At 38.3% G+C, this 26,894-nt stretch overlaps 2 protein-coding genes across 4 annotated transcripts in view; one reads left to right on the forward strand and one right to left on the reverse strand.

Moving 5' to 3' along the window:
* Positions 1–1,860: 1,860 nt before the first annotated feature.
* LOC140153709 (uncharacterized) lies at positions 1,861–23,980 on the reverse strand. Of its 3 annotated transcripts, none has more exons than XM_072176533.1 (3): positions 23,840–23,980; positions 19,264–19,368; positions 1,861–3,182 (listed from the first exon to the last, which is right to left on the reverse strand). In XM_072176533.1, exons 1-3 carry the CDS (start codon positions 23,904–23,906, stop codon positions 2,398–2,400), a joined length of 957 nt encoding a protein of 318 aa, XP_072032634.1. In that variant the 5' UTR covers positions 23,907–23,980; the 3' UTR covers positions 1,861–2,397. The 3 variants fall into 3 exon arrangements, with proteins under 3 accessions (XP_072032634.1, XP_072032633.1, XP_072032635.1); XM_072176532.1 differs by lacking the exon at positions 23,840–23,980 and adding an exon at positions 19,486–19,931; XM_072176534.1 differs by lacking the exons at positions 19,264–19,368; positions 23,840–23,980 and adding an exon at positions 9,744–9,775.
* Positions 23,981–26,327: 2,347 nt separating this feature from the next.
* LOC140152391 (nephrocystin-1-like) overlaps positions 26,328–26,894 on the forward strand; it is a 51,396-nt gene continuing 50,829 nt past the window's right edge. The window contains exon 1 of the mRNA XM_072174697.1: positions 26,328–26,549. Coding sequence (XP_072030798.1) covers positions 26,487–26,549 — 63 coding nt within the window. The 5' untranslated portion in view covers positions 26,328–26,486. The remainder of the gene's footprint in view (positions 26,550–26,894) is intronic.

Genomic DNA, 26,894 nt, shown 5'->3' on the forward strand with positions numbered 1-26,894 from the left:
AGGCATAACACTCTGAACAGAGGTAGGCCTAAACCATGACTGTCGAAATCAACTTTAAAAAGGAGACAGGAATGAAAAAAAAAAAAACCGTCGGAGGGTTGAATCAACAGCTGATCATCATCAACGTAAATAAGCAAATTTGAGTAATCGATAGCAACACTCGTTTCTGTTTCCAGGGTCGATGGTTCATCGTCGACGCGACGACTCATGGATGTCGACTTTTACCCATGATGCTCTGCGCGAAGTAGATCAGCCAGGCGTGATCGTAGGTGGCGCGCTGTATTTGGAATCGCGTCAATTGCAATGCATTGTGTGAATTTTTATAAAAGAGAACAATTATTCATGTAAATGCATGTCATTTTACAATGCAAACGTGAATCAGTGAATGCTTGATTACAGACGGTTGACCTACATCTTAGCATGATTTTGCCATAAGTAAATAATATATGCATTATGCATACATTCACTGAACATGAAAATGTCACATTAGAGCCATTCCATGTCAACTCCAGGGATGTGCACCGCAGCACCTCTTCAATTTTTTTTCTTTTTCTGTGTGGTGGTAGATATTGATGAGAAAGTAAAATCCTGAAAATTTGAGCTTCATACTCCATTTCGTTTTCATTTTACATTTCTGAGAGATATTGGCTTTGGGACTCGATGACTTTGCTTTAAAAACATCAGTTATGTTTGCTTACTCACATATATGTCATTCCAACCACATCAACAAAATGGGTTGGTTGGTCTGTGGACTGTGGTCATCCACTCAAATTTTGCTGAAAATCATTTCTAGCATACTTCTATGAGCATAATGAACACATAGAAAAAATGAATGCTCAACTCCAAGCGGTTTTGGAGATATGGCTTGTCAAAATTTGGCCCAGGTTTTGGAACACTCATATCATGCATATTTTGACTTTGCGAAAAAGATATTAAGCTGGAAAGTATCACTTAGGGTGACTTTTACCAAGGAAAGCAGAATCTTGACTCAGAAACATTGTATCTTATCTACTGAAGAAGTTATGGGTCTCTCAAAACCTCTTTTTGACAAATAAAATTTTGACAAAACGAAACAAGCAAAATTTGAGGGGATGACCACAGACCAACCGACCCATTTTGTTGATGTGGTTGGAATGACATATATGTGAGTAGGCAAACCTAACTGATGTTTTTAAAGCAAAGTCATCGAGTCCCAAAGCCAATATCTCTCAGAAATGTTGTCCAAGAATATATTTTCAAGTTGATGGTGGGGCAAAATGTCTGACATTGGTTTTCAGGGGGGTCAAAATGTACAAAAAATGTACAATTGGAGTTTTGCATGGGTAATATCTTAGCTAAAAGTATTCTAATAGGCTCAATATGGGATAAGAGTAATGTCCTACCATAGGGCTCTGACTGGCAAAAAATGGACAATAAAATTATTTTTACTTTTACCCCCCGATGTTGGTCCTGGATGGACGAAGTTACATTTTGATGGCCCTATATCTTTTTAAGTAAAGGAGTCATAAGTTTTCTGATGCCAGATTTGAATTCTACGCATAAAAGTACCCCAGGATACATACTTTTCAAAGTTGTTGGGGGTTCCCTTTATACATCTATGGACCTCCAAACATGGTCTTTCGCGTTGCGACACATTTTTTACGCTGACCCCCCCTCCCTAAATTTCAAATGGATGCCACGGGAAAACGAAATAGAGTATGAAGCTCAAATTTTCAGGATTTTACTTTCTTATCAATATCTACCACCACACAGAAAAAGAAAAAAATTGAAGAGGTGCTGCGGTGCACATCCCTGGAGTTGACATGGAATGACTCATTAGTGATTTTACAAGCACTGTACAAAACAAATTGACACAATAAATGCTGAACACTATCCAATTAATTTATTACGGGATTTTAAAACAGCTCTGTATTATGTATATTCATATGTAGCAGTAAACGTAAATACCAAATCTGAGTAGCGTAGAAGTTTCATTTTGCTTTCTAGCTCTATATTTAAATATATTATTTTCTACCTTGCTAGCCTCGAACAAGTTTGATTTTCTTTACATTTCGCGACAAGTACTGGGATAATTTCTTATTTATTATTTCTTAATTTTACCGTACATGTAACTGTTGCTTCACCACTAGCATTTTTGGAACACAGGAAGCAGACATACCCACCTCCACTCTATCTGGGCTTCCACCTAGCTCCATCAGTCCATTGAAGTGTAATATCAATCATTTCCTTGACAAAAATGCGAAATCAGTACAGTACTTCTAATTTTCGGTTCCCCAATCCCAAACGTATGTATTTAGCACGGGAAAATCTCATTCTCCTCAAAAACATACCAAAAGGCATCTTACAGTATATAGTATTGCAACAATCTGATTTTGAAATGTCTGCAATTGTATTTTATCACGTCCATTCTGACGATTCTTTAGACATATTAGAGTTTATTGCTGGTAATTTAAATTTCTCAGCTGGTTTTAGACTACTTTCCTCGGATTTCTTCTGTGTACTACTCGCTACATCATTACCAGTGTAAAAGGTAGCGTTCGTCTGCGTTTTATCACTTGGTACTCCCGATTTAATAAACACAGGCAATGTAAGTAAACCACTAGTTCTTTTAGATAGTTTTACGTCTGTTACCTCAGAAGAAGCTTTCACACCATTTACAGCATCCTCATCCTCCGACTCTTGAATACTTTCATTTGTTAAACTTGGTAACCGGGTGTTATGAAGCCGCTTCTTTGACCCGCCTTTTGACCGAATTGTCATTCCATTTCGTTTCCTAGATCTTCCTTTTTGACGTTTGATCAGTTCAGGAATGCTTATACTACCATCCATAGAGTGTCTTTGTTTATCAAATGGATCTTCCTTACCGATAGCATAAAGCCCGGTATCTTTCTGTTTCAGTAGATCACGTTTGTGTTTTTCAATATCGACCAATGACTTTTTAAACATTCTTCTCTGCCTTTCAAGAACCGATGTTGAATATGCCTGTTCGCTGTCAATGCGTTTGATGACTGATGTAAATCGTGTTCTTTCCACATCATTCAGGACAGATGTCCTGGATGCATTTCGTCTTGTCTGTCTTACTATGCCCATATACTTGGTGTATGTAGAGGATTCAGACTTGCCCGCCTGGAAAGTACTCACACCACTCAGTGCGCATGCTTTCAGTGGGTCCAGATATGTTCCTGAAAAGAAGAAGAAGGAAAAAAAGTTTAAAAAGTACAAACATTGTAGTAAGTAGAATACCGTAAAACCTCGTCTACAAGCATATAGAGTGCTTGTGATGAAAGCTAAATTAATCCCGGTGCCATTATGGAGTTTGAGCAAATAAATGATATCCAAGCATATACGAACAATTATTATTGTAAGACCAATATATTGTATTGGCATATTTACGCTAGTTTCGTATGAACTTAGCTTTCATCAAAAACACTATATATGCTTGTAGACGAGGTTTTACGGTATATGATTATAAATTTATATGAACAAAAATTGCATAACGCTGACGTACATGCAACTTAAATAACTTGACCTCGTGAGCAAAATAAATTATGGAAGTCTTTGTCCGCGATAAATAAGAGATTACATCTTTTGAACTGAGAAAGTACTTTCATCTATTCGAATTGGACACAGAACATAATTTAGTTGGAAATTAAGTATGTGATGCGATCAAGCAAAATCAGTCGGGGAACTCGGATATATTGATTTTGAGATATAGCTTATCAAAGGATATATTTCCTTTTGTTTCCTGTTGTTTTGAAAACTCTGTAACTGCTCATATCTTTGGAACTGGTCGTTCAATTTCAATGGAGTTTTCTCCAAAATGCAGCTTTGTAAATGCTTTTTACTATCTGTTAAGAAACTGAAAATTTAATATTTCCGAGTTCCGACTGATTTTGCTTGATCGCATCACATATGTTCACGAATGTTTGATCTTATTTCTTTCCGTCCATTTCCATTGGGGAATGTATATGGAAGTAAATTTATACAGTTTGAGTCGCAATAGTTCATCTATATTGTTTCAAACAAAAAGTATAAAGGTGATGTCAATAAACTTGTTTGTCAAACATCAGGCAATAACATGAGATAAGTACTTGATTTGAAGTCTTTGTCAGAGATTATATGCAGTAACAGGCTGAGATTGAAAACGCAAAATCCCCTGGGCGCACTCCTGTTCTACCAAGTAACAACACAGTATCTCATATGTTATAGTTATCAACAGATACTCTGTTTTGCTTTGGGGGTATTAAATGCATCAAGAGGTAGCAGGAATAGGGATGCAACTTCTTCATATGTCTGCAACATTGATTATAAATCCGGTTATAAACTTGTTTGTCTCAAAAGTACTGTATGTACATAACTTAGTGGTTTTTAGGTTGTGTACAGCTTGAAACGACTTGTTGTAGGAATACAAACAAGGGAAGGGGGCTTTAATTAATGATGCAACAATATACAGGGGGGGCTACGCATCGAACACTACATCACAATTCAACGTGAAATTACAATGTAAACAAAACTTGCATAAGCAAATAAGCCAGACATAAAGTGCGGGGACTTGAACCCCAGACTATGATCACTATCTCATATGGCGCAATAACGACGAATCGCGAAAGTCCAGTGACCGCTCCGCCCAAATTTTCGGGAGGGCGGTCAGTGGATTTTTGTGGTTAATCTTTCTTGAGCGAATCAGAGTCAGAATATAGTTGGTATTCTAAGAAAAAACACTGGGACACTGCTACTCGCTAAATATTTGCAACGAACGACGTAAATGCCCCTTTCTCTAGTTATCCCAGCAAACACAAAACGTTTTCGACATCATTCCGAAAAGGTTATAAAAGGTTGTCAGAAAACGTTTAAATGTCGGGTTATATAAAGGGTACATTAATGGTATAAAACGTTTTCATAACATTAAATAACATTTATTGGTAATTTACTGCACAGCAAACACAAATGTTTTACAGAAAACATTTAAATGTCGGGTTATATAAAGGGTATAAAAACGTTTTAATAACATTTCAAAAACATTTTTGAAAACTTGGTACAAATCATTCTAAACAAAATATTATTTTGGGGTTAAAAAATATTTTGCAAAAAATGTTTGCCCAAAATATTTACAAGAACGTTTTTAAAATGTTTTCACGACCTTTATATAACCCGACATTTAAATGTTATTAAAACGTTTTGTAAAAAAACATTTTAAGAACATTTCTGTGTTTGCTGGGTGCAAATATTTTAACATAATGTTATTTAAGTGTTGACAAAATATTTGTTCAAAATGTTTGCAAAAATAGTTTACAATGACATTTCGAAAACATTTTAAAAATATTGCTGTAGTGTGTTTTCATACAAAACGTTTTAAAACGATTTCATGACCTTTATATAACCCGACATTTTAATGTTATTAAAACGTTTTTACGTAAACCAAAACCCAAAATATAACTTATTTAAAACGTTTTAAAAACGTTTTTGTGTTTGCTGGGTATATATACATATTTATAATTTCTATAATATACGTGTTCCCTATTAAATAACTTTTAAAATCATAACGTAGGATGTTTTTAATGATATATGACATTTGTTCAGACCAAAAAAAGTATAAAATGATTTTGATGATTTAGCAGACTTCCGATCAGCTTGATCAGCCTCAGTATTTTGTTTCCCTTTAAAAAAATATACGATAAAAGATGCGGGGTAACGACTATCAGTGAGTGTCTGTTCCACGATGTACGTCAATGATAACTTGAAGATGCGCGACTCATCATTGTAAAAATATTATCGACCCAAATGTATATTTATACAAATATTTGTATTGTATATCATCACGTTGTATTTCTTGGTGAGTATAATGCCATCAAAATTTCATGAGAAATTGATTACTTGCGGAAGGACGCAGAATATGATTTGGCGAAGATAAATAAGAATGTTTACAAACCAATCTGTTTATCTATTAAACTACGGAGGCAAAAATTAAATCTGACCATGATCAGTCTATAATGTTACTGGCTTACTTACTGAAATGGGCATATCTCGAAATGCCACGAAGGTATGACTGTGACCCCCCCCCCTAGTGGTGTAAATGAAAGAGATAAATGTAAAGAATAGAATAAAAATATTTCCCCACCCGGGGGTGACGCTCATCATAAAATCCGGGTCAATAATCATACGGGTCCATTTCATATCTCATATGCCAAGAAGGTATAACCCCCTGAATGGTCAAATGAAAGAGAAAGAAGTATAGAAATAAAGACGGAATGAATAATTAGATTATATACAAAAATTTAAAGTCAGTTAAAACAAAGCTATATATTCTGATTTTTTTAAAACAAAGAAGTAGATATCAGACCTAATTATATTACCCAAAGTATACCCGAATAAGTTAATATATTACATTAACTATCTTAAAGTAGTATGACAACATGCAATAACTGTTCCGAATACTGATCCTTGAGGAACAGAAACCGAGTTGCGCTCAGTGCAACCACAGATCCTGGAAAGAAATGGTGCAACGTTGCTACTTTTAGATCATACATGTATTCGCTTGAGAATTACAGTGAAGTCGTCAACTACGGATATTATTTGTAAAACTAGAAAAGATATAATTATCTGGTAAAACAGACTTGTTGAGGTTATACCGCTTAAGTGCGATTTAGAATTAGAGCTCTATATGATTGGAGATTTATGATACAACCAATGAATGAACTACCGTTTCGTATAAAACCATTTCTCCGTCTTACTCGTGTTCTACTCACAATTTTCTCGTCTTTGATCAGTGAAAGGCGCAGAGCGGTTTCATATTGAATTCATCGACCAGTGCTATGAACCATAATAATTAGGATAATGAAGTCGTGTTTTCCAACTTTGCTTGGAAGCCCGGGCTTAGAAGTATAAAAGCAATAGCTTTTAAAACACTAACGATATCAACCAAGTACCAAGTACTGATCCGTCAGGTCCGTAAGTGTCAGTATGTTTAAAAGACCTTGACTATGCTGCAGGAGCTTGGTGCCCATATAGGAAGAAGAACATAATGTCCTTGGAAAGAATCCAAAGGCAAGCTGCCCGTTTTTGTAAAAGGGAATACTCAAAAGAAAAGGGAACCGTCACAAAACCTCATCCGTCATGAACTAATTGACATCTCCATGAGTAAATATCTCACACCTCATAACTCAGACCTCATAACCAGAAATACATCAAGCCAGCAACCAGAATTGATGCTTATAAATATTCATTTTCCCCCGCATCAATTGAACTGTGGAATAAACTGCCTGCCAAAGCAGTAGAAGCAAAAACTTTGCAGAGCTTCAAGTCATCACTGCGCAGCCATTGTACTAGTGATGTTCAACTTGAAACAATTCATTAAATTTTCCTGCACATCACCATGCGAGCTTATTGGTCAAGTTGACTTTGATATATATGCTTTTAAGTATAGTCTTCAGTCTTCAGTCTTCAGTGCGGTGATCCCTTTGCAGCTAGATGAAGCTATACTGGGATTGGTGCAGGTGCAGCGTCAGAGCCATAAAGGTGCAGGTGAAGAATAAGGTGAAGAACTAAGCAAAGTTGACAAAACAAGACGAAACCGAGGGTGCGTTAAAAAGCCTGGTATGGTGACTACAGCAGACTGGAACCCACAGGTACCCGCATCCCTTTGATGGCAGGCAGGGCGGCTTCCTTGAAGGCTATGGTGGTAGAAGAGAGTACAGCAGCTGCTGGTAGCTGGTTCCAGATCTTAACTGTGCGTGGATAGTATGAGAATTTGTAGGGGTCTATAGTTGCTTCAGGCAAGGAGTACTTTAGCTGGTGGTCATGCCGTCCAATGAATGATGCAGGATGAATGCCTGGTGGGAATCTGATGTTTATGAGTTGGTAGTGGATTTTATAGAATATTGTAGCTTGAGAAAGTAGGCGTCTGGTGTGGAGAGGATCCCACCCCAAGGTGGTAATAAGGGGGGTGACCGATGTTGTTCTTCGGTAATCTCCAAACACAAAACGGGCTGCAGCTCTTTGTACTTGCTCAAGTTGGTCCACTCCTGTTTTGGTGTATGGGTTCCACGTCTCAGAGGCATATTCCAACTGCGGACGAACATGGGCTTGGTACGCCTTGGCCTTCACTTGTTGTTTACAGGGCGATAGTGTGCGGCGAAGTAGTCCAAGTGTACGGCTAGCCTTCTGTCTGATCTTGTGACAGTGGTCGTCCCAGCGGAGGTCATGCGAAATGGTCACACCGAGGTAGTCATGATGATCTACCCTCTCAAGGGGTTCACCAGAGATGTTATAAAGGTGGTGGCTGATGTTACGCTTCCTCGTTATTGTTAGGACAGCACACTTCTTGATGTTAAAAGACATCAGCCAGGTAGATGACCATTCGGTGAGAACTTCAAGATCTTTTTGAAGAATGGCATGATCTTCTGGATTGGTAATCTCTCTATAAAGGATACTATCATCGGCAAAGAGTCTCATTTTGGATTGGATATGGTCTTGAATATCATTAATATATAAGAGAAACAAGGCTGGTCCCAAGACCGAACCTTGGGGGACGCCAGATGATACTTCTCCCCATGATGAGTGTGTTCCATTGACAGATACAGCCTGTGTTCTGTTATGCAAGAATGAACGAATCCAAGACAGGGTATGACCTCTGATTCCATAATGATCCAGTTTGGCTGACAGACGAAGATGTGGCACTCTGTCAAAAGCTTTGCTAAAGTCTAGCAAGATGACATCTGTCTGACCTCGATGTTGAAGCGTAGAAGCCCAATCATGAGTAGCTGTTATTAACTGAGTGATGGTGGAGAGGTGTTCACGAAACCCATGTTGCGAGTCCAGCAAGATATTATTTGCACTCATGTGTTTAGCAATATGGCTAAGAACAATGTGTTCCATGATTTTACAATTGATGCATGTCAAAGATATGGGACGATAATTGGAAGGATCAGATTTGGGTCCCTTTTTGTAGATACCGCTCACCAACGCCTGCTTCCACTGCATGGGCACAAAGCCTTGATCGTATGATTGTTGGAACAAAAATGTAAGCGCAGGTGCAATTTCATGGGCAACAGACTTCAGAAGACGTGGGGGCAGTTCGTCCGGACCACAAGCTTTAGCTGGATTCAACGAAGACAACTACTTCTCGACGCCTTTAACCTCTATGGTGAGTCTTGATATGGGTGGAAATGGTGACTTGCCTTTGTCAGGGATGGAGTGAGTAGGCTCTTGAGTAAAACTGACTTGAACTGACTGTTCAAGGCTTCAGCCTTGTCCTTGTTGGTAGTGCAGATCTTGTCTTCAGTGCGCAGGGTTGGTATGCCCAGGTTTTCAGTGCGCATTAGTTTTACGTAAGACCAAAACTTTTTGGGTTGATCGTTTATACTGTCCCCAATGATATTATTTACATAGTTGTTATGAGCCTGGTGAACTAGTGAGGTAACGTTGTTGCGGTATTTACGAAAAGCTGCCCAGCCCTCTCCTGTATGCGTGCTACGTGCTTTTTTGTACAGTTTGTCTCTTTTCCTCATTTTTCTTTTGAGGTCGGTGTCAATCCAGGGTAAATGGCGTATAATGGCGAATAATCAGACCCAGAACAAAATATTAATTTCTGACATGATCCTGTTCAGGAGCTTTTAAGCACAACCAGAACCAGAACCAGACAGAATTGAAGACATGCTTGCCGGTCTAAATGACCTGCATGCATGTTTCATAAAAATTAGTTCCCTCGTTCAGCACGAGAAATCCTCATAATTCATTTATCCTACCTGGTTTGAATTTAGGCTCCATGTGAAGATACTTTGTCCGGGACTTTGTCTAAAGAATCCATCTTATTTGAAGAAAACACAAGATATTTCCAAATGGCCTATCAAAACATGCTTGCTGACTGTTGACTAACAACAGGTATTCAGGTGTACCGTGTACATAGATGAATAATTGATAAACAACATTGTGGTGGCTAGACGGTAGATCCCGGGGGTGGCACTTAATTAAAGTGTTTGGTGGCAGTGGATTTCGAAAAAAATAGAACCAGTATCAATTGCAACAAGTTATAATAATGTCTATGTGGAAACTTCCTTTTTACGGGTTCGTTGCATTTAGAGAAACAATTTTAAAAAATTTTTTGGTTTTATTTTCGAAAAAGTAGTCTTGAAAGATCGACCCTCTCATATTACTAGGGCGTATCCCCCGGGTAACCCTATCAAAGTTTATTCACGTTATCGATCAATGGTTGTAGTAACGGGTATTTACTAACAATGCTATTCTTTTCAATAACAAATACGGATTGATCGGTTTTGGGGTTGTTCTTACATTATTGATCCTTAACCTATTAACATTGGACTGCAATAAAAATATTGATATTCGCCAGTATTTTGTCATTTGTCAATGCTAATAGTACGGTACATACATTCAAAAAAGTATCACAACATTGCCGAAAAAAGTAGAATCCCGCAAACTGTAAATTGAGCATTGATCCAATATTTGATTTGATGGAAATGTTCTTTGCTGAAATAAATAAGATTAGGATAATAAAAGGAACTTGAGATGTCACTTGTGGTGACATCAATCGCCTATCATAAGCCTACATGCTTACAATGGCGGAAAGAATGAAATCCGTTCGAATGCAGAGATGAAGAAACTTTTGTCCACAAAATGCCCCGATGTCTTTTGGTCTCTAAAAGCGCTTTTAAATGGAAAAGGAGAATGATTCATGAGTATGGTCTGGTTAAAGAAATTATCAACCTTAGAAGACCGTACTTCAATGTCTGGAGGACTCAGAAGAAACAAAGGTACCGTGGCTAGCCCATAAGGTACTGGATGACTGTGAATCGCACCTACAATACTGTCTTGTGTGTTCATTACGTGTTTAAATGTCATAATGTTACGGAGTAACCACCATTATTGCATAAAGGCGCAGGATTGGTCATTGCACAAATAGCCTTCAATTGCAAGAAAGTGTGCAATTTGTATAAATAGCACAAATTGCACAAATAGCCAGTTGCTTAAGCAATTTTCACAAATTGCATAAATAGCCACAGGTGTTGCAATTTGTGGAATTTATGTCAGTAAATTGCACGAATAGCCTACAGTTGCAGGAAAGTGTGCAATTTGTACAAATAGCACAAATAGCAACGTATGTAAGCAATTTTTAAAAATTGCATAAATAGCCACAGGTGTTGCAATTTGTGCCCTTTATGTCAGTCAATTGCACAAATTGCCTACAGTTGTAAAGAAAGTGTGCAATTTGTACAAATAGCCATGCACGTAAGCAATTTTTACAAATTGTAGAAATAGCCACAGGTGTTGCAATTTATGCAATTTATAAAAACAATGAGGCCAATATCTGAGTTGCTTCCAGTAAGTGCTATTTGTGCAATTTGTGCAATTGGTGGAAAGAAAATTTAAGGAAGAAATGATGTACGTACGAGGATGTTTATAAGCAAAAAAAATCCGTCAACAACCCTAATTACGGTTACACTCAACTTTTCCGGGCTCGCGCTGCGCCATTTCTTTCGAGAACCGCTTTCATATCATCATCATCATCGTCATCGTCATCGTCATCGTCATCGTCATCGTCATCGTCATCATCATCATCATCATCATCACCACCATCCTCATGCATCATCATCATCATCATCATCATCATCATCATTATCGGAGTCATCATCATCCTAGGCATCATCGGAGTCATCATCATCCTAGGCATCATATCGGAGTCATCATCATCCTAGGCATCATCATTATAGTCAAAAGCTGCGTCGGCAGTGTGATGATACAATTGATCATCCTGAATCTGAGGCATCGACGCAGCTCGGTCCCATTGCTTTCGAGAACCGCCTTATTACAAACCGAGAAAATTTAAGGAAGAATGATACGTACGAGGATGTTTAGAAAGAAAAAACAAGTCCGAAAACCGCCCTAACACTAACACTAAACTTTTCGGGGCTGCCTTGTGTGATGATATTATATACTGAATCTGAGGCATCGCCGTCTTATCATCATCATGGTCATCATGATAATCCAAGTCTATATCATGCGAAAATTTCACGGTTGATTTAGCTCTTATTCCTGCTAAGTAATAGGGTAATTAGACTCCCAAAATAGCGCTGTCCCATTGCTTTCGAGAACCGCCTTATTTCAAACCGAGAAAATTTAAGGAAGAATGATACGTACGAGGATGTTTAGAAAGAAAAACAAGTCCGAAAACCGCAGTAACTACGGTAACACTCAACTTTTCGGGGCTCCCCTAATTTCAATATCGCTAATAAAATGACACCTTCATTCATTTTGTCATTATGCTTAGGCTTGGTTGGGGGAATGCTAATGCACAAAATTTCCCGGTTTATTTAGCCCTTATTCCAGCTAATAGCGTAATCATCGTCGTCATCATCATTATCATCATCGTCGTCGTCTACATCATCATCATCATAATCATCATCATCATCATCATCATCATATTCATCATCATATTCATCATTATGGGAGTCATCATCATCTATGCATCATATCGGAGTCATCATCATCCTAAGCATCATCATTATATCCAATCATCCGAGTCATACTTAATTTGAGGCATCGGCATCTTGTCATCCTCATCATCATCATCCTAGGCATCATACGGCAAGTCCCGCCGGCGAGTTAAGATTTTACGGCAGTCCTGCCGGCGAGAAGTTCAAAATTGCATAAATTGCACAAATTGCTGACGGCTAGAAGGGACTTGGCGATCAATGTCATAATTGCTTATATAGTCGGCACGTTAAAGCCCTTTCCACCAATTGCACAAATTGCACAAATAGCGATCATTGGAAGCAACTAGGATATGAGAAAAATAATCTAAGTTCAAAATTGCATAAATTGCACAAATTGCTGACGGCTAGAAGGGACTTGGCGATCAATGTCATAATTGCTTATATAGTCGGCACGTTAAAGCCCTTTCCACCAATTGCACAAATTGCACAAATAGCGATCATTGGAAGCAACTAGGATATGAGAAAAATAATCTAAGTTCAAAATTGCATAAATTGCACAAATTGCTGACGGCTAGAAGGGACTTGGCGATCAATGTCATAATTGCTTATATAGTCGGCACGTTAAAGCCCTTTCCACCAATTGCACAAATTGCACAAATAGCGATCATTGGAAGCAACTAGGATATGAGAAAAATAATCTAAGTTCAAAATTGCATAAATTGCACAAATTGCTGACGGCTAGAAGGGACTTGGCGATCAATGTCATAATTGCTTATATAGTCGGCACGTTAAAGCCCTTTCCACCAATTGCACAAATTGCACAAATAGCGATCATTGGAAGCAACTAGGATATGAGAAAAATAATCTAAGTTCAAAATTGCATAAATTGCACAAATTGCTGACGGCTAGAAGGGACTTGGCGATCAATGTCATAATTGCTTATATAGTCGGCACGTTAAAGCCCTTTCCACCAATTGCACAAATTGCACAAATAGCGATCATTGGAAGCAACTAGGATATGAGAAAAATAATCTAAGTCCAAAATTGCATAAATTGCACAAATTGCTGATGGCTAGAAGGGACTTGGCGATCAATGTCATAATTGCTTATATAGTCGGCACGTTAAAGCCCTTTCCACCAATTGCACAAATTGCACAAATAGCGATCATTGGAAGCAACTAGGATATGAGAAAAATAATCTAAGTCCAAAATTGCATAAATTGCACAAATTGCTGATGGCTAGAAGGGACTTGGCGATCAATGTCATAATTGCTTATATAGTCGGCACGTTAAAGCCCTTTCCACCAATTGCACAAATTGCACAAATAGCGATCATTGGAAGCAACTAGGATATGAGAAAAATAATCTAAGTTCAAAATTGCATTTACTTCTAGCTATTTGTGCTATTTGTACAATTTATATATGTGGCGAAATGTAAAATTTCCTATACCTTAAGTATAGGAAATTTACTAAAACAACCAATCCTGCGCCTTTCTCCATTATTGCAATTGATGGTCTAACAATCCTTGCAAGACGTCAGCCATCTTGTATTTTTACCCACTTCCGTGTAACCTACTTCCGTAAACATTTCCCTAATACCTTGCAGAAACCGTAAACCATGATGCAACCATTCTAAAGGCATCTGAACATTTGGACTCAAGTAAAGTTTCTTTGTCTCTGCATTCAAACGGATTCCCGTCTTTCCGCGATTGCAAGCACCGGAATAGAGGTTATCCATGTTCTATAAGCTGCATATCCTAGTATTAACGACTGCTATACCTTGTTTAGGACATTCTAAAGAAGTACCTGCATGTGCAACCATGACTGTTTCAAAATAGCCCGCCAAAGTCATGCAGGTAACTCCGAGGTCGTGTATTGAATTAGTTTGAATGAGATACTACGGAAACCAGTGCCTTTTGTTAGAAGTCACACATGAGTGAAGTGGATAACCCTATAGGCACATGATGTCACCACAGCCTCCACAAATGACACCTTCAAGTTCCGATTAGCTTATGATCTTACTTATTTAAATAACATTTCCATGCAGTATGTCATGTGAAATCGGCAGGATATTGGATCAATATTGTTCACTGAACTACAGTTTGCGGAATTCTTCCTTTTTCACTGAGCAATCAGGAAAAATGGAAAAACAATTACGCTTACACTTTTTTGTACTTAAAAAGGCACAGTGCGCCACGTAGGCACAAACCCACAAAGCTTCAGCACACTTTACATGAATTCTCTAACCGAGAAGTTATTCATTGGTAGAACATGAGCACAGTCACCTTCCGAGTTGCTGATTTTCCAGTGCAGTAGTTTTGCCCCTATAATATACATATCTTACTTGTCACCATCGCGCTATAATTTTTGAGAAAAATGCAAAAATAAATACAAAATTGGCCAGGGGTGCAGTACCACCTTAAAGTGGCTTGGAAAATGTTCCTTAAACTGCATTCTCTCATCGTCTTGGATTAGACATCAAAATCTGCTCTGAAGTCTCTGGATTTCGGACCAGATGTCGATGGCCTTCGTAATCTTCATTCTCAAGGTGATCCTTCTACGGTAGGTACTTCGTAGACATTACACAATTGAAAACTGAATGAAAACCTGGCATTCTTCACTTATACTGACGTTATAGATGACAAGGCCTAAGCTATACACAAGTGCCACGTTGATGCAACTTGCAACGGTCGACCAGTGGTGATACGGCAACATGCTGCTCTATTGTCATTGTAAAGCTACGAAGAGTGTCGTCTGATACATAAAAGGGCTGAAGTTATTCATTGGTATGGTATAAAACACCAGTCACAATCACTCTGTGAAGGTAAAACGGTGTATTCTCTCCTTGAATTGGACATCAAAACTTGTCTCTCTGAGGACTCTGAACTTCGGACCAGACATTGGTATCTTAAGCCGGCTGGGTATCCAACCGTCGTGCATCCCTCTGAGATTGTTCTTGGTGTTGGTATAAGGTCTATCTGTTGGCATACCTTGTCGATACGGCATAACTACTGTAACCCATATGATGTATAAGTGCAGTCTTTGAGGTTATGTCTATGACGTGTCTCCTCTTTCCACTTGGAACACCAAGGGCAACGATACCATTGCTTAGTGATGTATTGTAGACGCCCCTGCTTCCAACTTCAATTGCAAAGTAGTAGATGTACCAGCCTCTATTATTTTCACATTCGGTACTTGCATTTCTTTCTTGCATAGGAGTTTGATAAGTTCTCCTCCATCGGGACAGTAAGTTCGATAACAACAGTTTTTGTCCTTTCAGAATAGATGCTGATATCAGGGCGCTTTGCTGTCTCTGTAATTTGAGGAGGGAAAACTATTCGGTTGTGTTCCTCATCTCTCAGAAGTTCCCAGTCATTGGCCTTCGGTAAGATGTTGGTTGCAGCTCCCTTTTTTGGGATAGGCAAATCTGGTTTCCGGTAGGTTGTACCATCTGCAGGGCGGAATCTATTCGTATACATCTAGTGATCATGGTGATGAAGTTGGTATCATCTGACGTGCAGTGTTTCTTCTGATTCCACTTCAATGAATGGCCTTAAGCCATCTACCATTGACTTCAGGGTCTGGTCGTGTCGCCAATTGAATCTACAACTCTGCAGAGATACCGTGGAGGACATCAAACAGTATGCATTAATTGTGATGGCATAGTTGGCAGGATCCGAAGTTGGACTTCCTGCAAAGTTTCAAGTTGACAGGGGATGGTCATGGATGGCATTGATGTGGAATGGCAACAATATTGTGGTTTTTGCCAGGAAGTGTCGACCTGCATAGCTGTCCTTGTTTGGCACATCCATATCATCCAGAATGCTCTCTTCATCTACATCTTTGTCAAGACTGGTCAAGCATTTCCTGTATTCTTTGGGTTCATGTCCTTTATTAGTTTCTGGATATTTTTTAAGGCAAGACCTGCTCTATCCTCTGCACATCTTGTTCAGTATCAGATGCCGCTCTCTCTGCTTCAATTATTTGACTCCATTCCACCTGAGACTGCATGTTTAGTAGTCTCAGATTCCACCTTGATTGTTTAGCATTTCTCTGGAGGCAATCCATAAAAAGAGCCTGAGTGCTTCCATCAACGGAGTGCTTGCTAAGAATGGTTCTTGGTTACCTTCAAGAGAGAGGGTTCTCCTGAGAGGACAAAAAAGGTTCTATTTAGAACCTTTATTTCTTAGTGTGAAAATTATGGGGTTTTTTATATTTTGGTATCAATAGAGGAGACCGGGCTATACGTTGATATCAAACAACGGGTTATAAAATGTATGGTGCACCAAATGGCTTTAATTCGGTCTGCATTTTTTTCCAACTTATATATTTTGACTATTAATTTCACTTTTTACAAATTCACCAATCCTTTTCTATATGGTAGCAGCTGTATGTTCACTCAGCTTTACAAATTGAGGTATCGAAAAGGATATATCAGTAAGACAAGTAATTTCCTGATGCTGACCTGAAGAGATCATTATAAATAATATGATTGTAACTTTGTTTACACAGCATATCAAAACAGATGATCGTTGTTGGGCTAAGGCCATCCATAGCCCATCAAAAGATTTCTTAAATCATAAAAAAAAACCCGGATTTAGCATTTGGTAAAAAATACTTTCTTATTTTTTAGCGTAAGTTTACGCTCGGTATACTAACTCAGAATGTGAACAGACAATCAAGAATTGACTCGAATGATACTTATTTCTCTAACATATCTTACTAAATTTCCATCATCTTCGTATCAATTTCTAAGCGCTCTTTAAGCAAAGACATTGTTTATTACTTTACAACCGTATGACAAAACAGGCGAAAATAGTAACTTTTTGCACAAAATTTGCAATTTAAAAAGAATTGGCCATTGCTCATTACAATGAATCTAGTACATATATGGACAATATATAAGTGCACTCTTTCATTTAATGACATACAATTTGCAAAATATTGTAAGCAGGTAAGGATCAACCGGAGTTTTGACTTGGTCAAAAATTGTGTGTTTTCAACAGATTTACCATACTATGAACATTGAATTGCGTCATCTGTTGACGTAATGTGTGATGTGCCCAGAGTAATATTGATGATTTATCTCTGTGTACAATTAAAATCTATTTTATGAGACATTTTAGGGATTCCCCTTTCTTGCATCAACTTGATCAAAAACAAATTGAATCATTTCTAATTTTGGATCATATGGGAATACCCCTAGAGATTGTAAAGTGAAGATGATGTAACGGGATTCCCCTCAGAAAGTGATGTCAGGGGATTCCCCTCAGGAAATGATGTCATGTGAAAGGTTAATGTTAAAATTAAGGCTTGGGAATTTCCAAGATCACTTTTGGCTATTAATATTTGGGATTTCCCACTGCTTGATATATAAGAAAATGTAAACACAATTATTGACACAGTTGATAGTGTTGATCTGGGCTAGCTAGCTAATATGCTTACAGTCCAATTCCTTCAAAGAGAGGAAATTGCAAACCAGAAATATTTGATGTAGTCAAAGTACTACTATTTGCCAGTGTTGTCGGAGAAGATCTAGATTACGTCAAAGAACGTACTTCTTCCAAGAAAGGAATATATATTCTTCTGTCGACTTGCTGAAGTCTGGTGTTTTGATTCAACGCAACTGTCAAAATAATTGGGGACAACTGCATCGCAGTCCTGCTTCCTGGAGATATTGTGTGAAAGGTGGAAATAGCACCATTTTTGGAGAAAGCAGTGCAAGGAGTTAAGTTCAGAGAAAGCAGCGCAAGGTGTTAAGTTTGGAGAAAGCAGCGCAACGAGATAACGGTTTGGAGAAAGCAACGCCATTTTTGTGTGAGGATTTCATACGCAAGGATATTTATAAATGCAAGTGTACACTGGACTTCGCTGATTTTCGCAGGACAAGTGAATAAGGATATATTACATCAGTCGTCCAGAACATTGCAAGAACTTAATGATCACCAAGAAGAAGAATGCTGGCTAAGTACTAAATAGATAAAGAGTGATTATATTTGATTATTGTGTATGTGCATTTGTTGTCATATATTATACCAATCATAACGTGCTTTCAATTAAAGACTTAGATTTTGTTAGCTTAATCAAACAGTGTATTTGTGTTGTGCATTCGTGTGAGTTCGGGTAAAGGTGATTTTGGCCTTGAGTCAAGTACGACTCGTAACAAATGAAACAACATTGTTGAGACAAAATTGCTTCAACAATACACATCCTCTTCAAATAAAACTATTTTACAAATTGTTTGTTCTGCTAAAACGGAGTATAGGCTAAAGTTATAAATGCCACCCAAAATTCGAAATTATATAATAACCTAAAAAATCCACAGTGCAGTGAATTCGGAACCTTCTTGCGACTGAAATTAAACTGGGCCGACTTACAACTGAATATACAAGACATTATTTTGTAACTTATGTATTATTCATGTATAAGGCCAAGTAAAATAAAAAACATGTTTCACGTCCGGGTTTTTGAAAAAAAGGAGGAAGAGGGGGCTTTTTATTTGTTATTTTTTATCGCAACATCGGTGTAAATACCCATAATTAGAGCTGTTTTAGGATATACAATAATGCCTGGAAAAAGGAGGAGGCCTCTTTTTATTTGTTGTTCTGAGAGATAGGCCCTCTAACTATCACAAAACCTTATAAAAGTGTTTCTTGTATATTAGCAAGGCTATAGAAAGCATCTCTACTTCCTAGACATATTTTTTGAAAAGTTATAACTGAATTTCAAAAATAAAAATAAAAATGAAGAAACCTCAAAAAAGAAAGCGGGAGGGGACGTGAAACATGTTTTATTTTTTATTTGGCCTAATAATTACCTCTCGGTTTTGAAGTCATATTCTTGGATGGTGAATCTCCACCTGCCACTTCAATTGTGAGCAGCGTTTTCATCTTGCTCCGTGTAAACAACTTCTCGTTTTCCTCTGCAATGGATCATATTTATATACAAATGTCAAAACTATTATAGAATATGTCCGTTTTTTACAAGTTCGATGATATATCAACATAATAAGACAATCGTTAGAAAGATGATAGCGTACTTTTTTTCTTTTCTTTTTTATAGCCGGTGCCGTCAGAAATAGGTTCTTTGAATAGGCGAGAAAGTTCCATGAATTCGTTTATCTTCATATAAGATCTTCACCGATCACCTGCACGCGCTCCAATTCCATTGCCAAGACGATATGTCCTTAGTTATAGAATTATTTGTCTGTTCATTATAAGTACAAAGAAATCCATAATCATACATGTGTATATATTTATGTAAAATACAAGTTGATCAAAATCATCACCGTCGGCACCAATAGAAACGGAACGTTGCGTTGGTCTACTGCTATTTTATCACTATGGACCACAATGGCCTCATCCCAATGGCATAGTTCAATAACCTCAATTAAACAATCATAGTGCAAAATTTGACCTCAAGTTGCAGAGTATGAGTTTTAGTACCCCAATTTTCAAAGGTCATTCAATGAATGTACAAATGTATTGGGGTTAAAGAACTATGCCCCTGATAGATGGGCATGTTGTGGATCCTAGTAACTCCAGTGCCTGGTTCTAAAACCAGGTAGGGGGTTGAAGAGTAATATAAGTGAGGATAACCCAATAATATTTATCAGGATGATACATAATATTTTGTGTTTTTTGTCCAGGACAAATGAGGCATGGTACCAATGGTATTGAGTTCTATTATACTCGTTCAATCCAGTTTACGATATTTAGTGATTTCATAATTGATTTATAGATTTATTAACCATGTTTAACGTCACTAAGGAAAACAACGGCAAAAAATATTGACAATATTCTTTGAACATGGAACTATATGATCGAAACAAAGAAATTCCAGAGCAGACGTTATCGGAAAGGTCATTAGCGCATAATTTGTCCAAAGTCGGGTCGATTCTTCATGTAATTTTTTCGTGTAAGCTAATCCTAACCCTAACCATAATCCTAACCCTAACCATAATCCTAACCCTAACCCTAATCCTAACCATAAACTAACTCTAACCCTAATTTCGTGTATAATTACACGAAGGAGTAACCCACAGTGGGGTCAGTGTTTGGAAAGTGGCGTAGGCCTAATATAGAAAACGGTGCCCAAAACATCTGTGCCAAAATCGCCTGCCCCCCCCTTTCGACCTGCCAAAAATGCTTGTTTCCCCACCCCCTTCGACCTGCCAAAAATGCTTGCCCCTCCTCCCCTTTTTTTGGCCTGCCAAGAAATCTTTTCTTCCCTCCTATAATTGGGGTACGCATGATTATTGCACCACCTCTTATACATTCTATTAATATGGTATAGGGCTAGGTTGAAAACAAAGTTGACTGTTAGGATATTATTGACTTCTGACGTGAATGGCTGGCAGTATGCGTACGCATCATCACAATTTCCATTGTTTTCTGCCTGGCAGTATGCGCGCGCATCATATTATGCTCAGGGCTCATGTTTTTAAAACTCCCGCCACATCACAATAAGGCTATTGAACAGAGTAGTGGTTGCATGGGGTTCGCATATCGATATACCAGTCCCTTGCCTTTGTTGATGAACATTGAGGTCACCTCACAGTATTTTTCTACATAAATTAGATCATTGTGGATTTAGAGGAAGCGATTTGAAGTGTTTGAAGATTAATAGTGTTATAGGATACAGAAAACAATTATATCCTGTCAATCTTAAAATACTAATATGTGGAGTGCCCCAAGGTTCAATTGTTGGGACCATTAAATTAGATTATTTTATATGTATTGTTAACCATGTTAACGGCACCATAAATCATTTGTAAATACATAGCCTAACATTAAAATATGACTTGTTGGCCGACGACACCGATAACTCAATCATGCACATCATACAAGTCATGTCATAGTGATATTTTCTCTCAGTATAAATTTGACATGATCAGTAATTAATTGTAAGAAGCTTATGGTTGGCTATTGCAAGCAAGACTCGGGTCAAGTTAGCTCAATCGATAAGGCGTTCGACTATGGTGCGAGAGGTTGCGAGTTCGAACCCAGGCGACCCCTAGTACGATCTCGTGGAAAAATTGAGTTAGCTTGAAATTCACCTGGACAAGGAACTTTACTGCTAGCATGCAACCCGACCCGCACGAAACTCGGGGAGCTGAATCTGGTTGCGATGGTTATTTGTGGAGTGTCTAGGGTGTGCGCTCTTGTAGCAGCAAAGTCCCTGAATTGTTGTTAAATGGTTTATGGAGTGATGTGGGGCCGTAGTGGTCAACGACAATATGTAAAGTGTGCTGAGGCTTGTGGATCAACGTCGCGTCTAGGCGTTGTGCCAGTGCGTAGCGCGCTATAAATCACTGCGGTTTTTTTTACTAATTATAATATACAATGCTGGAGCCGAAGAACAATTGGATGAAATTCCCATTGAATAATTCTAAGACCTGACTCATAATTTTTAATGTCACTGCAATAATCAGATAATGCAATAAATTATTTGATAAGTTCCGTTATTTCGTCTGCTGCAAGTCATTTTTATCTTCTAACAAAATGTTTGTTAATGATTTTTTCAAAGAGATGTAATATGCCTATACCAGTGGCGTACCGTGGCCGCCCCAACCCCGGGGGGGCTGAAGAAGAAACAATTGTGCCGCCCCTTCCTTAACAGCCCGAAAAGGTTGACCCAATTTTTTTCACGGTCGTTTGAAAAAGTGAAGAGCAAAAAAAAAAAAAGGATTTTAGGCGCTAGCGCCCTAAAACCAACCTTTTTTCAATTTTTTTTATGCTTTTTCAATTTTTTGCGCCCTTTTTTCTTTGTTAATTCGTTTTGACGCCCCTTCGTTTTTGCCGCCCCTTCGTTTTTGCCGCCCCTACTTTGACCCCGGGGGCTGGCGCCCAAAGCCCCCCCAAATACGCGCATGTATACATATGAACAGATGAAGATGTTTGAATCATTGGTGTATCGCGGTGAGTGTTTTCTCATGAAAATGGTCTCAGTCTGAGACTCTTATCGCTCTCCATTATATTATAGATCAGTGGCGTACCGTGGCCGCTCCTATCCCGGGGGCTGAAGAATATCACATTTTGCCGCCCCCTTCCTAGATCTCAACAGCTCGAAAAGGTTGACCCAATTTTTTTTTGTGGTTTGAAAAAGTGAAGAGCAAAAAAAAAAAAAAGAAAAAAAAAAGAAAAAGGATTTTAAGCGCTAGCGTCCTAAAAGCAATGTAGGGTACCTGCAGGTAATATGGGACCATTAAGGACGTTTAGCTTATTTGCATAAAAACTAAAGAAGATATGCCCACAAGAGATTGTTATGATGAACAACCTGTCCTTTAAGATTAATAAAACAGGCAATGTTACCTTGTTTTTATGTTTGTTTGGACGCTATGACGTCAAAATGACGTCATCGTCAAGTGTCCCATATTACCTGCATGTGCAGGTAATATGGGACACTGTGTTATCTCTATGGTGAAAATCAAAAAGTTCAGAAAATCACTCTTTTGTTCTAAAAACATTTTTGTTACATGATTTTGAATGTTAAATGCAAATTTCTACAAGAAAATTCAATTTTCTAAATAGTTTTGCTTTTCGCATTGACAATGCACACAATTTCCTATGTGTCCCATATTACCTGCACCCATTCAGTTGAAAATCAGAGAAAATAATCATTTATAAAGGAAAGTGCCACTTGTCAGTGGAATTTTACCTGCTGATAAGCTTAACCCATCACCTAAAGATCATAAAAATGACAAATGCCCCTCAGTACCAGAGTTTTTGGATACACAATCATAAAATGTGACGTCATTGATTTTATATCAGGCCAAAAAAACGACATAATTTTTTGGGCAATTTCACTCTTTTTGGCATTGATTTCCAAGAGTTTGATACACACACTCCAAAACTGCATTTCTAGAATCACAATTGATGTCTCTAAACACTTAACAAATCAACTTAAAGTGTTTACCTTCTCTAAGCTACTTTTTGTTAAAATGAAAACAGGTGTCCCATATTACCTGCTGTCCCATATTACCTGCACCTACCCTATTACTATTAGTACCATTTTTTCACAGTTCATTAAATTTTTTCGCCCTTTTTTCTTTACTAATTCTTTTTGCCGCCCTTCTTCTTTTTGCCGCCCCTTCTTCTTCCGCCGCCCCTTCGTTTTGGCCGCCCCCTGCTTTTACCCCGGGGGCTGACGCCCCCAAACCCCCCCCAAATACGCGCATGTTAAGATACCCCTATAATTGACCCCAATCTCACGCTTTATGCATGCATCTCTTTCTTCATGCTCTTTCAAAGAATGCTATGCTAATAATATAGGCCTATTATAGCCTATAGATAGGTTCTGTGTATTATTCACTCTTCAGAAGCTTGTAAACCAGCTTTTAAAGACAATAGAATAGCGTGTTATTTTACAAGCAGGCCTCATTAATGACTTACCTATTATAGATTCACGTATCAAATCTGTAAGTATCTCTACCATGGAAGAACAAGATGTAGATAGCATGTTACATTGACTACGATGAGATGTGATGATGGTGATGATAAATGCACTAGATCACTCTTTAAAAGTTGTTCCAACATGTTCAATTTGAACTTTGAAGGATTACTATAATACTTGCCGATTTGCTACTAGTTCATCCGTGCATATGCATACAATGTACCTAGCATTCCTGCAAAGTTCCTTGCTCGAACTAATAGATGTTCACTTTTTAGTAGCGGTATTATTATTTTTGGAATTTGTATATCGTGTAGTAATAAGCGTGTTCAGGGCTTAAGGTCATCTCTAACAGAGATTGGACCTTAACTTACCTGGTTGTCATGACAACACACAGCTTGTGCCAATACGATTCAGGTACTATTATAGTCAACGTGCAACATGTTTGTCACGGTTTTGTGTATGATTATTATATCCTTTCAAGGGAAAATAAATACAGCTGAAATATTTATTTTAATTAACAGTTTCTTTGAAGCATAGGCGTTTCGATAAACGATACTATGAAATTATTTATACAGACAGATGCTTGCCTTAGGTCCTTGTCAAAATGTGCAAACATCATTTCAGGTTGGTTTAATCGGAGGTTTAATGTGGTACTTTCCAAATTGGATTACTCCATTGGATTTTAGAGGAGGGCGGCCATTTGAATTTGGGTTGGGTGTATTGTTTTTGCAAAATTTGTTATTTCCAATTTTAGGCTATGTAAAAAACAACCAAACAAACATGCATACATACCCCCATACACACATACACCCCCACCCACATACACACAGGCCTACATGTTTCTCGTCCCCGCCCGCTTCCTTTTTTGAAGCCCGCCTGGATTTATTTGTTAATTTGATATCTACTATACTAAAATAACCAGCGAAGTCTGTCTGTCTGTCTGTCCGGCTATGCGTTTCGCCGCGCTGCGACGCATCGATCCGATATTTCGGATATGGATAGGTATCGGGAAAAGCCTGTTGACCGGGTGGTTTTCGAAGGGCCCCTCGAGGTCAAAGGTCATCAAGGGGGGGGGGAAATGTAAATGATTCCCTCAATTGGATACCATGAAGCCAAGTCAGTGCATACAAAGAAAAGTAGAAATATTTGGCCACCTGCCACACACCTGTTACAGATTTTACAACTGAACACCGCAATGTCTTCCCAGCATTCATAGCTGAAAATAATTTCTAAATTCAAACGCATGCATAAAATAAAACTTGAGGTCTTTCAAGGTCAAAGGTCATCAAATAGATGTCATCTAGGGTCAAAGGTCATATAAAGGTCATCGGGGTCAAACAGCATAGCTATCATGCTGTCCGAGTGCTGGGGCTCTCAGTTGCTCTCACAGCTACCTCTCACAGATACGGGTGAACTAGTTATAAAGAAAATTTAGACACGAAAGCAGAACTTTACCCCGGGACTTGGGAAGCTAACAAACAGAGGGAGTGCGGTGACTGAAAAGATCAGATACAGATGTGAAAATCTATCAGTTGCACTTGCACACCGTTATAAAGCAGAGTTTTATGCTCAAATGTAATAGCCAGAGTATGCAAAATGGGCAAGTGGACTATCATGAGAAGTCTATAGCAAGGCGAGCGTGGTAACTCTGTTGAAAACGACCTATCCAAGCACGTTTTTTGACCAAAATATAGGTTTTAAAAGTCAAAACCTCAAGTGATCCTTACAATATTTTTCAGATTTTATGCCATTAAAGAAAGAGCACATTGTCCATATATTCGCTATATTTCAATGAGCAATGGCCAATTCTCTTTAAATTGCAAATCTTGTTCAAAAAGTTACTATTTTCGCCTGTTTCGTCATACGGTTGTAAATTCAATGAACTATGGCTTTGCTAAAGAGCACTTACGAATTGATATGTTATGTCATTAAATGAAAGAGCACACTTATATGGTCTATAGGCCTATTAATACTAGTTTCATTTACAGTGGCGTAGGGGTTGTGGCGCCCGGGGCATGAGGATACCCTCACTCTCCTTGAAACAATTGCGCGCAGAGCGCGAGAAAATTTTCACAAATGAGACTAATTAATTTTGGTTATAGGCCTAATGAAGTTGAATTTTGGTCATAAATTGATCTAAATGGATATTTGTGTTGAAATGCGCGCGGAGCGCGTGAAAATTTTGACTTTCATCGCTTGAAGGGGCGCAGAATTGATGCTGAATTTGCAAATTCGGCGCCCCCTAAAAGTGGCGCCGCGGGCACATGCAGCCAGAGAGTTGAATTGTTGCATTTTTGTACCTTTCCTATTCATACCGGTAATCTACAACATGCTATCTGTGCCAAAATAATGAATATTTGGCCTAGGCCCTATCTATTGAAATATTTTAAGCCTGTGCAATTTAATATTATAGGAGCTTGTGCTGCACCCGCACTTGTGAACTCCCATGAACATACTCAGTAAATTCGGAGGTGCTCCAACACAACATGAGGAATTTCCAATACGCAGAAGACATCATTTCATGGCGGCTCTTGTAAACAATTTTTTTTTTAAACGAGATGTGAACCAAACTGTATTTTGGTCGGTGAACGCATTGATTTGATGTGACAATATCAGGTTAAGTTTATAATAAATCTGACCAACAAGATGCTAAAGTCAAAGAGCCCTCTGAAGAGTGCCCAAGCTGACGGTGACGCCATAAAAAAAGAGGTAAGCTTAAATTTAAAAACTACTACATATTCTTTTGGTCGCATTAGTACAAGGGACTTATGTCCTCATTCACAAACTGATATTATATCCTTCATTAATATATTCTCGTTCATTAATTGGTTAAACGAGTATCATGTGACCAAAAATAGTTTTGCTATTTTGCAAAGCAGTTAAAAAGCCGACTCAAAGTGCTATTTCCCCGGGATATATTTTTTGCTATACTCCCTCTGAGCGCGTATGCCCTCATAGCCGCGTCGCAGTTCCTAGCGGTCAGTGCAACTCGCCACATACGCGGGATATCGCTACCGGTTCTGGGGTATTAATGTGTAGCAAGTCGTGTTGTCT

Source organism: Amphiura filiformis, chromosome 5 (genome assembly GCF_039555335.1).
Source record: "Amphiura filiformis chromosome 5, Afil_fr2py, whole genome shotgun sequence".
Taxonomy (NCBI): Eukaryota; Metazoa; Echinodermata; class Ophiuroidea; order Amphilepidida; family Amphiuridae; genus Amphiura; species Amphiura filiformis.